The sequence below is a fragment of the Zasmidium cellare genome (assembly GCF_010093935.1).
Source record: "Zasmidium cellare ATCC 36951 unplaced genomic scaffold M409scaffold_13, whole genome shotgun sequence".
NCBI classification, from domain to species: Eukaryota; Fungi; Ascomycota; class Dothideomycetes; order Mycosphaerellales; family Mycosphaerellaceae; genus Zasmidium; species Zasmidium cellare.
Window position 1 is genome coordinate 491,115 of NW_022986957.1, and position 14,697 is coordinate 505,811.

A 14,697-nucleotide genomic window follows, 5' to 3' on the forward strand; every position below is an offset into this window, starting at 1 on the left:
TCTGCGTAAAAGCGTCTGAAGCAGCAGGCATGCCAGCAAACTGGCCAAGTCGGTACGGACGAAAGGAGGATGAGGTTGCAGGACCTATTTTGTGCTGCGCAGGAATTATCGAAGTCGGACCAAAGTGCCAGCTCGTATGCGCATTCGCGATGGATCATTGATTCTCCTGAGTATCGCAGGATGAGGTCGGTGGCGCGCTCTGGACGAAGGATGGACTTTGTCATGCTTCAGTATGCTCTTCAAGGTTCTCGCAGACGTGTGAGTTGCAGCTGAATAAGGCACTCTGAGATGACCAACCCAAGAAGTTGCTGTGCAGCAATTTCTGTTGAAACATCACTAAGCCATCGGCAACGAGTTCGGTAGAGTCAAAAGGTGCATATGCACGGAGATCAGTGTCTAGTATGCGCGCTTCGTGGACCTTTGACATGATTTGCAGCATTGCCCATAGATATGATCTATGAACACGACCGGATGGAGGCCAGCTTAACGGTCCTGGATGGCAATCTTCGAGCCATCACGACAGATAATTTCATCCGTCACGATTCAGTCGTTATCGATCATGTAGAAGAAGAAGGCGAGCCTCTGGGTAATTGGCTCCGATCCAGGCTCGATGTCATTTGGGATCTTTTGTACGCTTTCGAAGAAAATCACAGTGCCGGTGCTGTGGCGCCGAGCTGCTCCCTTACAGATCCCTTCCGTCCTCGTATTCCGTAGTCCTTGATGATGGTGAATCAACGGAGTATCATACAAGATAAATCAAGATCAATTCTGATCGAAAGTAGATGGCTGTTTTCCAGTGTGTTGAACCTGAGGGCGTAACGTGACGTTCAGGATGCCTCAGGCATACAATCAACTTCACCCCGCCAACCGTTCTGTTGTTGGCTTTGGTCCCGCCGACTTCACACTACCACCACATCACTCGATGAAAAATGACCACTAACGCGACAGCATCGCCCCATGGCGACTACATTGCATACATGAAAAGCGGCTACCTCCTAAAACAAAGCATCCGTCGCCGAGAACCGACAACACAAAGCGCCTGCAAACTCCCACTGGACGCGAAAGTCTCCACGCTGAAATGGTCTGCCGACGGGAGTCAGATTTTGATCAATCATGACCGCGGACTACAAGTCGTGGACAGCAAACACCGCAGCAGCCGCGTGTTTCTTAAGAATGGCACTGGTGGACTCGGACGCGTCGTGACCGCAGACTTCATTGGGAATGAGCACTTGCTTGTCGTGTGGGAGTTTGGAAAGGCGAAGCTCTGGCATATGAACAGTGGCAAGGCGGTGGATCTACCAGATTTCAAGACGATGTGCGATGGGCAGACGTGGCAGGTTCGACCAGGGAATCGATCGCCTCCTCTGTTCGCGGTGCTCTCCAGAATCGGCGCAGAGGATCATCTGAGTCTGCATTTTCCATCTCTGAGACAGCCACCTCCACCATCGAAATTACCAACTATTGATGCTCAGAGCATATCCTGGTCGCCGGATGGAAGATGGCTTGCTGTGCTCGACGTACCCACAGCCAGCCAGAGTCTGCATATCTACACTCCAGACGGCCATCTTTTTCGATCATACCCGAGCGCGAAGGAAGCCGAACTAGGCTTGGGTATTAAGAGTATCGCTTGGTCCGCCGACGGTCGCGTTCTAGCTCTAACCAAGTTTGACGGCCTGGTCGAGCTTCTTAACACAAAGACCTTCACGCGAATCGCAATGATAGAACATAGCACGACCATCTATCAGCACGACGTGGAAAAAGAATATCGGGCCCCAGTATGGCAGGAGGCGGTGTCGGCGTCAAACGAACGATCATACACGCCACAGCAGCAGCCCTTCTCTCCGCCACTATCCAAAGCAAAAGCCGGGTCTGAGCCCCAAGATCTGGGAGTAGCGGAGATCTGCTTCAGTTGTGACGACAGCTATCTTGCCACTCGCGACTGCCGCATGCTCAATACCGTCTGGATATGGAACATGGCAACACTGGGCGCGCATGCCGTGCTAATACAGCATAGCAATGTCCGTCGACTCAAATGGCACCCAACTCGCCCTGACACGCTCATGGTAGATTGTGCCGAAGGCTTCGCACACATTTGGAACGTCTCGTCTCGAGAACCGCCGCTCCCAATCCCAACAGGCGGCCTCGCGAAAGCCAAGTTAACATGGCTCGAAGGTCCCACAGAAGCCAAGCCCATCATAATGGTGACAGAGCCCTCACGATTTCATCTCCTCTACCCAGAAGGTCAAGACGAGCTTTCAGATCCAATATCAAGACGACCCAGCGCCGACGAAAGCGAGCAATACGACGAGGGCAACAGCGAAGACTCCCTATTCCAAGTCTTGTCCGGACGAAAACCCTTGCCGCCGAAGACGCAGCCGTCGTATACGCAGATGGTGGATTTGGAGATGGAGGGCGAGGACGACCTCGATGGCGGTCTGGACGATACGTTCAGGGAGAAGAGGAAGGCCGTGCAGCAGGTCCCGATGGAGGTTGATCCTCTGGACGACAGTGAGATTTTCTAGTGGGCAGGAACATTTTGGATGACGGTGTTGAGATTGTTGTTAGCGTGATGATACCCGAATTGTATAGAGGAACGAGGAGCCAACGGCTAGACCGTGGTTTGAGGCAGGTATACGACTCTCAATCCGAGTTTGATCGTTCATGCGAATGTAATCAAGCCGCAGTCCTCTACCTATTCTTAGCAGAGAAGTCCGGCCTATAACCCACCGCGCCGCCCTTGGTCAACTCCCTCAAAGCCATCGTGGCATACTGGCTGCTGCCCAGTTGCATCTTGAGAACGACTGCAATCCGATCCTTCTCAGCAGTAGCGCCGTCCTCACTCTTGACCACCTCTCCAGCATCGCCATTCGCCGCCTTCTGAGCCTTCTGCAACCTCTCCAAATCCGTCTCCACCATCTGCTCTTCAGGCCCACTATAAGCCTTAACCTCGACCTCAACACCCTTGCCCAGCGGTCGAGACATCAGCTTGCGGTATCCACCGGGCAAAGAAATATCCTTCCAGGCACGGCGCATGTTGTGCGGATCGATTCCACCGCCGTTCTCGGACGCCATGAAGTCCGTGTAGAATTGGCCGATTACGTTCTTGGGGTACTCCACGTCGAAGCCAGGGAGTGGGAGGACGACGTCGAGGATGCTGAAGCGGCCGCTTTCTGCTTCGGTTTTGCTCAAGGGTCGGGCGCGCGTGATTAGGTCGTCGAGGTCTACGGCTGTTGCTGCTGCGGTGGCTGCCTCTTCTGTGCCGCTTGCTGTGGTTGCCGAGGGGTGGATGATGGGCTCGCCGTCCTCGTCGACTTCTTCAGAGTGAGATGCGTTGCCATTTGCAACACCTTCTTGCTGTTCTTTCTCGCCGACGACAACGAGATCGCCTTCGACGACTTTGTCTCCGAAAGTCTCCCAGCGCTTGCCGGCTACGGTGTTCCAGACGAAGCTCTGGTACGCGTGAACGTACATGAGCCTCAGTTGCCGCTGAATCGACATCAACGCTCCTTGGAAGTCATTCTCGTTGGGTCTTCGGCCAGTCTTTCTGTCACGCTTGCCGATGTGAGTGATGATGCCTCGCTCGGCGTTGAAGCGGCTTGGTAGTTCTGATAGCGCTTCGTTCGAGCTGCGATTCTTGAGGAAGTTGTGGATGGCAGTTGCTCGTGAGACATCGTCTTGAGGCACCTTGCGATCTTCCGACGACTCTTCCAGCAAAGATTCGTCGTACGACAGAAGAGAGTCAACGGCACCTTGGAGGTCGCCCTTCAGCATCTTCATGCCCACGATGTGGGTTCCTGTGCTGTACGTGCCGAATCTCTGGAGACCGTAGTAGTTCAGATAGCCGGAAGCGTGCAGGTTCTGTGCCGCAGTCTCGGCGATGCTCTTGGCGTGGTTCAATCTCTGTTCCATACTCCAACCAGGCTCTTCGCCGTCGAACCTTGCATCACGGAGCGTGAGCAAGAACTCGTTGCCAGACAGCATACCAAGCTCCAGGCCTTCCTTCTTGTACTCCCATGGACCACCAGCCTTCCATCCTCTGGCAATGCGATTCAAGCCCTCAATCCGGTGTCGGTGGACACGGTGGATGGCCACGCGCTGGACCGTAACACCTCTCCTGTCTTTCGTTCCTGCAAAGCTGACGTGCTTCATGTGCATCTTGAGTTGAGAGCCGATGAAGGACAGCACTTCCATCGTATCCTTATTCTCTTTGTACAAGCTGAAATGCAGGTACTCACCTCCTAGATCTGACCACTGCTGCTTGCCGCGCTGCCCTTCTCGACTGTTGCGGTCATTGCCATTGGCTTGCGAGGAGGACTTGGGCGGTGCAGCCTTGATGGAGATGACCGTGCCCGGACCAGATTGGTGTTCCTGCTCCTGCACAGTGATCGTCTCTAGCTTGGACTTGAAGATGCGACGGATGCACATGTGCGCTTCCGTCCGTTTTGACTTCTCAGCAAAAGGGTCTGAAGAGATCGCAGCATGGTCTCTAGCTTTGCGATCAGGAAACGCAACCACAGCAGCATATAGGTTGAGAATGGAGGATGTAGTCTTTTCGCCAAACACATTGTTGAGAGTTGACTTGTCTTCGTCTGAAATACTGGCGATTGCCTCTGCTTTTACAGCGTCAACAGAAGCGCTCGTAGTCTCAATCTCCGGCTTTGACGAAGCTGATGCCCCATTTGACTGCCCATTTGCTACTGCATCTTCAGCCTCTTTCTCAGCACCACCTGCAGCTGGGATTGCTTCATCTTCTCGCTGCTTTTTTCGCGACGCTTCACCGTCTTCCTCTCGCTTTCGCTTCTTGTCCTGTTCACCAAAGATTTCCGTGAGGTGTAGCGTTTCGCCGTTCGGTTGGATCTCGTTCACCAGGAAGTCGGTGTAACGTTGCTTCACCGTGCATCTGAACCCAGGCGCATCTGGACGAACGAAGACAGAGATTCCGACTGCGCGCTCCTGGGCGTCTTGCATCTCCGCGGCATCCTCGTTTGGATGTCGTATGGCGGCCATGATTGGCGCACGCAGATAGATTGTGTTTTTCGAGGCTATATCGGCCTTCCGAGATTTCTTGTCGAAGTCACAAGGGCTCCGTGTGAAGTGAAGAACTTCTTGCTTGGCAAGCTTCAAGCACGGGCCATTTTCAGGAGCCAGGTCCGGTCGACTTTGTCCCCTGATGAAGCGCAACATGCGCCTTTTCACATCACTTGAACACACTTCGTGTTACATCCCAATTGAGAGACGTGCTCGACGCAAACATATTGCTACCGGAGTTGTCTGGACATTGACCATGAGACCGCTTCTACTCCGTTCACTCTTCGAGCGAGGTGATCGTTGTGCGGCATCTGATGGAGATACAGGACTTGACCTTCGACATACTTAGAGTGTGAGCCGTCCTGGCGCCTTGTAACACTGCCAGAGGATGGATATATTGAGGCATTCCTTCGTTCAGAACCCCTTCATCGACGCTCTCACCAAGTGAGTTCACTGTGTTAGTCTCAAGAGGTGACATTTACTGTACTTCCCCTACTGCTGAAGTCGCTGGGAGACTCCTCACCGCTCTCTAAAAGCCATCTTGTTTTTCCCTCCATTTCTATTCAGAGACCATCAATATCTTCGAAAAAATGTTCTCCCATCTGCACCTGCATTCACCCGCCGCCTTTGCCCCACATGACGACACTTCATCCCACCTTCACGTTTTCTGCCAGCTGCACACAAACAGCAGCTGCAGGGTACAGCTCTAGATCTTCTACCACGGAACCAAAAACGTTTCTTTCTTCTCTACCACAAACCATTGACTTCAACCCTCAAATCAAACACGACCACCTCCTCAAACCACTAACATGTCGATTCCAACCAGCACCTCCGTCGTCGAGTCCGCGGTCATCAAGGCTCCCCTCTCCCACGTCTGGCACCACATCAAGCTCCAGGACTTCTCCAAGTTCTGGTCCGCCATCTCCAAGAGCGAGTACGTCAAGGGAGCGAATGAGGAGACAGACGTTGTCAAGTGGTCGTTCAAGGATGGCACTGTGCTGGAGGTGAAGCAGGAGGAGCACAGCGTAAGAGACATACTTGTGTGGTTTGGCATTGGGCGTGACTGATCAGAGGACAAACAGACCATCAATCACTACATCACCTACTCTGTCATCTCCTCCCAGCCTGAGCTCAGCTACTCCAGCGTCGTCAGCACCGTCCGTCTCTACCCGGTCACTTCTGGCGAGGCGGAGGGCAGCACCTTCGTTGAGTGGACTGGCAACTTCTCCAGCGATGCTGATGCTGGTAAGCAACGAGCATGTTGAGGAATGCATTGTGTCGATACTGACAAGGACCGCAGGTGTCATCCAGGACGCCAAGTTTAAGCGTCGTGAGGCTCTTGCCGACCTCGCCAAGGTTGCCGCGAAGAAGTAGACGGCAATTGAAAGGATGCCACATGCTGAAGATGTGTATGATATGAGCAAGCCATCAGCTGGGTGCTGATGCAGAAAGAGCATCACATTGTTGATTGCTTGACGAGACATGAAACACGAAGCTGGGAAAAGTATACCCAAAAGGCATTTGATTGCAATCCGCTGCAGCTGCAAATGCCAAACCGAGATTCACATTGTTCATCCTCGCCAGTCCCAATCGTCTTCTCGCCCTGCTATGCTGATACAATCAAGGGCTTTGGTTTGCTTGCACCTCAGTGATCGGTCTCGTGGAGGAAACAGCTCAACCCTTAACAACTTTCCTTTCCTCGTCCGGTCCTCCATCAGCTTGGCGCAGACTGCTGTAAGCTGACTCCAGCATTTGAAGTGCCTCTCCCAGCTTGCCCATATTCTCCACTGGCATACCTGCCATCAGTCGTTTCACGTGCCCCGCAGCATCGATGACCTTCTGGCGCGGCTCCTGGAGTTGCTCGTTCCTCGTAGACTGAAGCATGAGTTCTTGGATCTTCGCCCTCGCTTCTGAGAACCGGGCCTTCCTCTCTACGGCATACGCACGTAAATCACAATACTCGTCTTCGCCGATTTCCCGCATCCTCTCTGACTCCTGAAGCCTCTCTTTCAGGTCTCTGTTGGCGCTCATCTGCTTCTCAAGTTCTTCAGCTTTGATCTGTTCGTTGGCTATGGCTGTCTCGTATTGGTCCTTCAGGTGTGCGGCGGCTTGCTCCCAGTCCTCGAGACCATTGACGACTTTCTGTTTCTTGGAGGAGGAATTGCCAGCCGCTGCAGCCCTTGGCTTGCGTTTGGGTGGCATTGCTGTTCAAGAACCGTTCTTCGCTTTGAGCAGTAGTGTTTGCTCTCCCTTCGCTGGAGTGGGCTTGGTGGTTGCTTGCGAAGCTTGATGTTGGGTGTTGAGGAGGTCTTGCTTTTGACCCAAGATTCAGTACTGCGGTTGGACTTGAGTGGCTGTTGCAGACTGGTGACAGGCAGATTGGAGATTTGGACCCTGGTCACTGTTCCTGGTGTTCTTCTGTACTCAAGCAAAGGCAGGGTGTGACTGCATACCGGCAGCAGGCTTCAAGCCTGTGATCGGTGCACGGGCCTGGTCCAGCTTTTGAGTGAATGAAGCCATTGCTGCTTCAACCTCACTTTCGCAATGGCCACATGCCGCCAGTGAAGCTATCATGTGATAGTTTCTGCTTCACTCAGTCGGCAATGGCTACTTCACTTACGGTGCATTGCCTCAACTCACTTCGAGGGACATTTGTTGCTCTCCGCCCTCCTCTTGCTTCCAACAGCGTGACGCCTACCTCAACGAACGACTTCTACAACGACTAGCAAAGACATGTCGACGCCGTCACCAGTACCCTTGCCAGCTCGCCGTTCCGCTCGGATCGACTACACTTCCAACGGCCGCAACTACCTGTGCTCCGTCACAGGATGGCCGCGCGAGAAGCTCGACGAGTGGCTGACATCAAACAGTGTTCGCAGCCATCTTCAAATTTGGTATTGCCTCTGCGTCTCTAGCAAGCGTAGATTCAACGACGCAATTGAGTGGATCAACACTCGCGCCTTCTACGAAGAGGGTGACCTCGAGGAAGATCTGCTGTTGATGTGTCTGCAAGAGGGCAACATGAACGACGCCGACGGTAACGCAGTCGTTCCAATCAGTGCCTATGCCGACAACACTGTGGCCACTTCCAAGTGGATCACCCAAGAAGTCTGGGCCCGAGCGGCTTGGAGAGTTGTTCAGGATAACGCTGGTCCTGGTGAGGCATTCGAAAAGGCGATTCAGGAACATCCAGCGGCTGCGTACGCGCTCGCAATCGACATCCTGTGTCTCGCTTTCCATTCCATTGCGTACCGTGAGGCGGACTCGGTGTGGGAGGTATGCAGACGATGTTGAAACTGATCTCATGGCTTGCAACACACTTACTAATTCGATCTCAGGGAATCATCACCAACGGAGCGAACATGGACGCAACTCCACCGAGTCCTGAGGTCCAGAACGATTTCGATGTCGACTGCGAGAGCGACGTGGACATGGATGTTGATGTTGATCTCGAGGGCAACATTTCCAGCAATGAGGGCATGACCGACGACAACGGCTCAGACGACGATGCAGACTTCATAGAGGTGGCGGAGCCAGTCACTCCGAAGTCCAAGCGACCTACTCGCAAGAGTACCACTCCCAAGGCGCCGAAGAAGGAGGATGCTGAGATTGGTGAGAACATCGTCGTCGGGGTGAAGGGTTGGATGAATGACCTGTCGGAGGAAGATGAGATGCAGACTTGAGAATAGGACGAGTTCGTCCTGGGCGCTGGAAGTCTGTCATCTGATGGTTAGGGAGAGATGGGGCAGACATCGTCGCAACGCTGAATTGAACGCGTCATGATTCGAGCTTGAGTCTCCCTTCAAAATCCAGGTCGTACAAGCTCAATTTATTTTTCGTTACATTTCGATCAGAAGATGCAAAAAGATCAGAAGTTGACCACGTAGAAGTGGGAGTGGAGCGAGCAGGTCATCTATAGCGAAGTCTTGCGCAGCGAATTCTGCTGACTTTCCTAGCGCGTCTGAACGCGTCGTCCCTGCCACCAAGACGCACCGGCCATCTGCCGTCATCCCATCGATCAACTCTTCTCCTTCTTTGATCCCAGCAAACTACCTACTGCCATTCTGGAGACTCTCGCTACAGCACCACACACTCTCTCACATCTCACAAACTACTGCAACCAACAATGGCAGCCTCATCGCAACACATCCGCAAGCGGCAGTTCCAGCCTTCAACCCAGACCACGCTCAACTCCTACTTCAACCGCAACGCAGACGATGCCTCCCTTGAAAGATCCAGGTCACCGATGTCACCACCTCTACCAGCTGAGACCGAAGCATCACTCTTGAACGTCGGCATGAGGATACGCAAGTCCTTGCCGGAAGGATACAAGACACACAAGACGATCGGCCAAGCCGGGTTTCCTTTTCACAGCTCAGCACCATCGGCATCTTCGGCCCCAATACGGCCGCCACTGAGTCCCATGCGATCGAACGAGCTACAGCCATTCTGCGGGCTTCACAAGATAGGAGGATGGGCTGCTCAGGAGACACCTTTTTCGTCCGCACCACCGGCTATGCGAGGACAGCAAGAAGAGGACGATGATATGCCTGGACTTTCGACGTCCCAACACACTCTTCACTCCACGCAAAGTAGCTTTGCATCAGCTGTCGACTCGAAGAAACGCACTTTTGAAGATGGCTACGAGGATGATGCCGAGGACGCCATGGATGCGTTCTTTGACGAGGCGGAAGATGTCACTACAATCCCAGCCAAACCAGCTCAGTCCAGGCCAATGGCCAGGATGAAACCTACAGCTCGGAAGGCTGCACCGATAAACGCTGTGCGCATCTTTGGAGAAGACGATTTCGAGGAAGCGACCTTCTTGGTCCCGATGGAGGAGTAAGAGAGCAAGACACTTCTTTGTTCATCAGTTTGTATTTGCGATTGTACGGCGACCTCCGGCCATAGGTAGTTAGGAGTTGATTAGGATACCCAACGTGTAGTTTTTGAGGATTGGCCTCAGGCTTGTAGATATGGAAACGACTTTCTATCTGTTCCAACATACAATCTGTCTCCAATTTCTGTGTAGCAAGGAAATCCAACTCACATTGACATCTGGTTTTGGTGTCTTCATCAGATTTCATCGACTTCGTCCTCTTGAGCACGTGACTAAACGAGGGGTGTGGGCCTCTGATCGCAGTTGCCGTTTCGCTGGCAACGAAAAGGAGCGAGTAGAAATCTAATAATGAGCTTTTTCTCATCGGCTGCAATCTCCAATTTCAAGACCGCACACTCACTCTCTTTGCGACTTAATTAATCCCATACACTCCGGCGAAAGAACAGCTCGCCCACGACAATTCGCATCGGCGTGTGCTGAAGACAGGAATCAGACCCTGCGTCACAGCCCACCAAAGCGCGGCAGGCAGGCCCGACGACGCTGCATCAACAACCTGAAATCTTCGCTCGACCTTACCCGCGCATGACACCGTAGAGCAACGAAGCTCGCCGCTCTTCCGTCCACGCTACAATCCACCAGCCGCCCAGCATGGATGTCAACCAGGTCCTCACGGGCACCATCTCGCCTGGTAAGTTCAGAAACAGCCCCTACGCGCACTCAGGCGGCTCCGACGCCCTTGGCGCACATTGCGGTCAAGCAGGAGCAACGTACTGACTCTCTCGCAGACGCTGCCGTACGATCCGCCGCTGAGCAGCAGCTCTCACAGGCTGCTGAAGCAGACTTCGTAAGTCCCTCTGCCCTCACTCTGTTTGCTCCCTCCGAACATTCACTGACCGCATTCCGCAGCCCGGTTACCTCATTACCCTCTCACGTGAGCTCGCCAATGACCAGGCCGACTCCTCAGTGCGCATGGCCGCCGGCCTGGCACTCAAGAACTCCTTCTCCGCACGCGACTTTGCCCGTCTCCGCGAAGTGCAGCGGCGATGGCTCGAACAGATAGATCCGCAGGTCAAGCAGGAGGTGAAGGCTCTGTCCTTGCAAACGCTGGGATCAGCCGACTCGAGATCAGGACAGTCCGCAGCACAATTCATCTCCTCTATCGCCGCTATCGAACTCCCACGAGAGCAATGGCCCGAGCTCATGCCCACGTTGGTGGAGAACGTGGGCTCAGGCAGCGATTCCAAGAAGCAAGCATCTCTCACCACAATTGGGTTCATCTGCGAAGCCGACGACACAGACTTGCGCGACAGTCTTGCACAGCACAGCAACGCCATCCTCACAGCTGTCGTTCAGGGCGCGAGAAAAGAGGAGGCCAACAGCGACATTCGAAATGCCGCCATCACGGCGCTCGGCGACTCGCTCGAGTTTGTTAGGGTCAACTTCGAGAACGAGGGCGAGAGGAACTACATCATGCAGGTGATCTGTGAGGCAACTCAGGCAGAGGACATGCGCATCCAGCAGGGCGCTTACGGGTGCTTGAACCGCATCATGGGTCTTTACTACGAGAAGATGAGGTTCTACATGGAGAAGGCACTCTTTGGCTTGACCATTCAGGGCATGAAGAACGACGAAGAGGACGTTGCCAAGCTGGCTGTTGAGTTTTGGTGCACTGTTTGCGAGGAAGAGATCAGCATTGAGGACGACAACGCACAGGCCCAGGCCGAGGGCAGCGCCGAAATGCGACCTTACTTCAACTTCGCTCGCGTTGCCACACAGGAGGTCGTTCCAGTCCTCCTCGAGCTCTTGGCAAAGCAGGACGAAGATGCAGGAGACGATGAATACAACCTCTCGCGTGCCGCATACCAGTGCGTGCAGCTGTGGGCACAAGCGGTCGGCAGCCAGATCGTCCCACCAGTCCTCAGCTTCGTTGAGGGCAACCTTCGCAGCGACGACTGGCACTACCGAGACGCCGCTGTATCCGCGTTTGGCGCGATCATGGAGGGTCCAGACGAGAAGGTGCTTGATCCTCTCGTCAAGCAGGCTCTCCCTGTCCTGATCAGCATGATGAACGACCAGTCGATCCAGGTCAGAGATTCTGCTGCCTTTGCTCTTGGACGCATCTGCGAGGCTGTTTCGGATTCCATCGACCCGCAAGAACACCTGCAGCCTCTGATCTCGGCACTCTTCCAAGGACTTGCCTCGCACCCAAAGATGGCAAGCTCTTGCTGCTGGGCTCTCATGAACCTGGCAGACAGGTTTGCAGGCGAGCCAGGCTGCCATACTAACGCTCTCTCGCAACACTTCCAAGCCAGCGCGCAACACCTGCTCCAGCTTACCGAGTCAACCACTGACAACATGCTTCGCACTGCTGCCTATGAAGTCCTCAACGCCTTCGTCACGAACGCAGCCCACGACTCTGTTCAGATGGTCGCCAGTCTTAGCGACGTCATTATCGAGCGTCTCGAGAAGACCCTCCCAATGGTCTCCCAGGTCGTCTCGGTGGAGGACCGTCTTACGCTCGACGAGATGCAGACGTCCCTGACGTCGGTCGTCATGGCGATCATCGGGCGTCTTGAGGCAGAGATCGCACCGCAAGCCGACCGCATTATGCAGTTGTTGCTCAATCTCCTCGGGAACCTACCACCCAAGTCCAGTGTTCCAGACACCGTCTTTGCAACCATCGGCTCGCTTGCCAACGCGCTCGAAGGCGACTTCGAGAAGTACATGTCTTCATTCGAGCCATTCCTGCTCAATGCGCTCAACAACCAGGAGGAGCCACAGCTGTGCTCTGTCGCGATCGGCTTGGTGACTGACATTGCTCGTGCACTCGAGCAGAAGGTTCAGCCACACTGCGATGCCTTCATGAACAGTCTCCTCAACAACTTGAGGGTGAGTAACACTATCATTCACGATTAGAAAGCTGGTGCTGATATGTCTTCACAGAGTCCAACGTTGGGCAACCAATTCAAGCCTGCTATTCTGCAGTCGTTCGGCGACATTGCCCAGTCGATCGGCGGAGCCTTTGAGTCCTACCTTTCTGTCGTTGCTCAAGTGCTCCAGCAAGCCGCCGGAATTAGCACACAAGAGAACTCGTCCAACTTCGAGATGCTCGATTACATTGTTTCTCTGCGCGAGGGCATTATGGATGCATGGAGCGGCATCGTGATGGCTCTGAGGAGCTCTGGAAAGCGTGAGTGATTCGTAACTTGGTGAAAGCTTCAATGCTAACGTTGTGAGCAGAACAATTACTCCAGCCTTACGTCGAGTCCATCTTCCAGCTGTTGCACAGCGTCTATCAGGACCCCAACCGCACAGAGGCGCTTCTTCGATCTAGCATGGGTGTCGTTGGGTAAGTTTCGATACTGCATGCTTCATTGCATCCTTACTGATTGGTATGTCCAGTGATCTCTCCGAGGCATTCCCCAACGGCGAGTTCAGCAACCTCTTCCGCCAGGATTGGCTGACCTCAATGGCGCGCGAGACCCGTGCGAACAAGGAGTTCCAGCCACGCACCCAAGAGACTGCACGCTGGGCGCGCGAGCAGATTAAGCGGCAATCTGGTGAGACCTCCATTCCTTCTTATTTCATCCATCCAACAGCCTTGTCGCACAGCCCCCTCATGTGATGCTGAGGTTGACGTGGGCTTCGTGCTTGCGCTTGTGCTGTTTGAGATTCCCACAATATTATTACCAAACATACACTAACACCCCCAAAGCTCTGTCCGGAAACGTGCAGATGTCTTGAGCAGGCTATACCCATCACTCTGACACTTCAATTCCACATTGAATCATCAGAGCATCCACAGTGGTTCAGCTTCGCGCAGGAGCTAATGTCCCTGTCCAGCCCAGGAGGATGAGCAGCTGGCGACACGAGCGATGGCAGGACACGACGGCAGATTACACGCTATCGCTCGATGGGCCGACCCTGGAGGACCACACACCGCCATCGAGGAAAATATCCCCACTGCTCGCGCCGACAGCGTCCACTTGGCTTGGTGATGCTACGACTGGCCCGACATCAACCTCACCCCAAGTCCCCATCCCCTACCCTACCCTACCTTCACGACACCACCAACACCTCCCTGGACGAAGCACGACATCACGTACGACACACGGAATGCAGCCCCTGCACGAGACGCACCAGCACGCATCGATACCCACCACTTCTTGGCCCTTTGTCTGACACCGCAACGGAAAGCGATGATTTGAGCATGCGTAGCGAAATCGGCGGAGGTTTTTGGCGCGAGAACGAGACCGCGAAAAGAGGAAAATTGAGGAGATGGACCACACCCTGACCCACTCTTCAAAATCCAGCAGTCTGGCAAGATGCTGGAGGAATAGACCTGCAGACTCCACACGTTAATCACATCATACACGCAATCAATGCCCTTGCACGTGAAATGACCTGTCATTCTTACCTTATCGTGTCGTGATGCTATGATGCGATGGCGGATGTTTTGGAACTCACCATTTTTGATTATATTAACATGCTCTAGGAAGCTCCCTCACTCCACGCGTCCCACGAAGACGAGCCTTCGACTCACCTTCGGCCAAATCGACAGCGTACACACTCACCACGTGGCCACGCGCTCCCCCACCGGCCGTCGAACACATCTTCCGCACAGCTGCCGTGGCCGCGAGACGGAAACGCAAGTCTGAAGCTGAAGCTGAGCAAGGAAGCGACGATGAGACGAGTTCGAGCTCGAGACCTGGGGCTGGGATGCCGCCTATGGTGCGCTCTGAGTCGTTTATGGGGGGTTGTGCGGCTTGTGGGGATGGGGGGTTGTGTGCTGCTTGTGGTGGTGGGGAGGAGGAGGAAAAGAAGGGGGG

The 14,697-nt window shown here is 54.1% G+C and overlaps 7 protein-coding genes across 7 annotated transcripts; 5 read left to right on the top strand and 2 right to left on the bottom strand.

Moving 5' to 3' along the window:
• Positions 1–929: 929 nt before the first annotated feature.
• On the top strand, positions 930–2,522 carry M409DRAFT_21638 (uncharacterized protein; the record flags this gene model as incomplete). Its single annotated transcript, XM_033805952.1, has 1 exon — positions 930–2,522. The coding sequence occupies one exon, from the start codon at positions 930–932 to the stop codon at positions 2,520–2,522; it is 1,593 nt and encodes a 530-aa protein (XP_033669083.1).
• Positions 2,523–2,688: 166 nt separating this feature from the next.
• Positions 2,689–5,007, bottom strand: M409DRAFT_65685 (uncharacterized protein; the record flags this gene model as incomplete). The annotated part of the gene is made up of 1 exon (XM_033816624.1): positions 2,689–5,007. One exon carries the CDS (start codon positions 5,005–5,007, stop codon positions 2,689–2,691), a length of 2,319 nt encoding a protein of 772 aa, XP_033669084.1.
• Positions 5,008–5,837: 830 nt separating this feature from the next.
• Positions 5,838–6,402, top strand: M409DRAFT_65686 (uncharacterized protein; the record flags this gene model as incomplete). The annotated part of the gene is made up of 3 exons (XM_033816625.1): positions 5,838–6,053; positions 6,111–6,273; positions 6,329–6,402. The coding sequence occupies 3 exons, from the start codon at positions 5,838–5,840 to the stop codon at positions 6,400–6,402; spliced, it is 453 nt and encodes a 150-aa protein (XP_033669085.1).
• A 300-nt stretch (positions 6,403–6,702) lies between these two features.
• On the bottom strand, positions 6,703–7,230 carry M409DRAFT_21641 (uncharacterized protein; the record flags this gene model as incomplete). The annotated part of the gene is made up of 1 exon (XM_033805953.1): positions 6,703–7,230. One exon carries the CDS (start codon positions 7,228–7,230, stop codon positions 6,703–6,705), a length of 528 nt encoding a protein of 175 aa, XP_033669086.1.
• Positions 7,231–7,761: 531 nt separating this feature from the next.
• Positions 7,762–8,711, top strand: M409DRAFT_21642 (uncharacterized protein; the record flags this gene model as incomplete). The annotated part of the gene is made up of 2 exons (XM_033805954.1): positions 7,762–8,304; positions 8,367–8,711. The coding sequence occupies 2 exons, from the start codon at positions 7,762–7,764 to the stop codon at positions 8,709–8,711; spliced, it is 888 nt and encodes a 295-aa protein (XP_033669087.1).
• A 443-nt stretch (positions 8,712–9,154) lies between these two features.
• M409DRAFT_21643 (uncharacterized protein) lies at positions 9,155–9,874 on the top strand (the record flags this gene model as incomplete). The annotated part of the gene is made up of 1 exon (XM_033805955.1): positions 9,155–9,874. The coding sequence occupies one exon, from the start codon at positions 9,155–9,157 to the stop codon at positions 9,872–9,874; it is 720 nt and encodes a 239-aa protein (XP_033669088.1).
• Positions 9,875–10,516: 642 nt separating this feature from the next.
• M409DRAFT_53500 (uncharacterized protein) lies at positions 10,517–13,612 on the top strand (the record flags this gene model as incomplete). Its single annotated transcript, XM_033812386.1, has 7 exons — positions 10,517–10,556; positions 10,654–10,712; positions 10,775–12,757; positions 12,812–13,058; positions 13,109–13,217; positions 13,271–13,428; positions 13,584–13,612. The coding sequence occupies 7 exons, from the start codon at positions 10,517–10,519 to the stop codon at positions 13,610–13,612; spliced, it is 2,625 nt and encodes an 874-aa protein (XP_033669089.1).
• Positions 13,613–14,697: the final 1,085 nt, after the last annotated feature.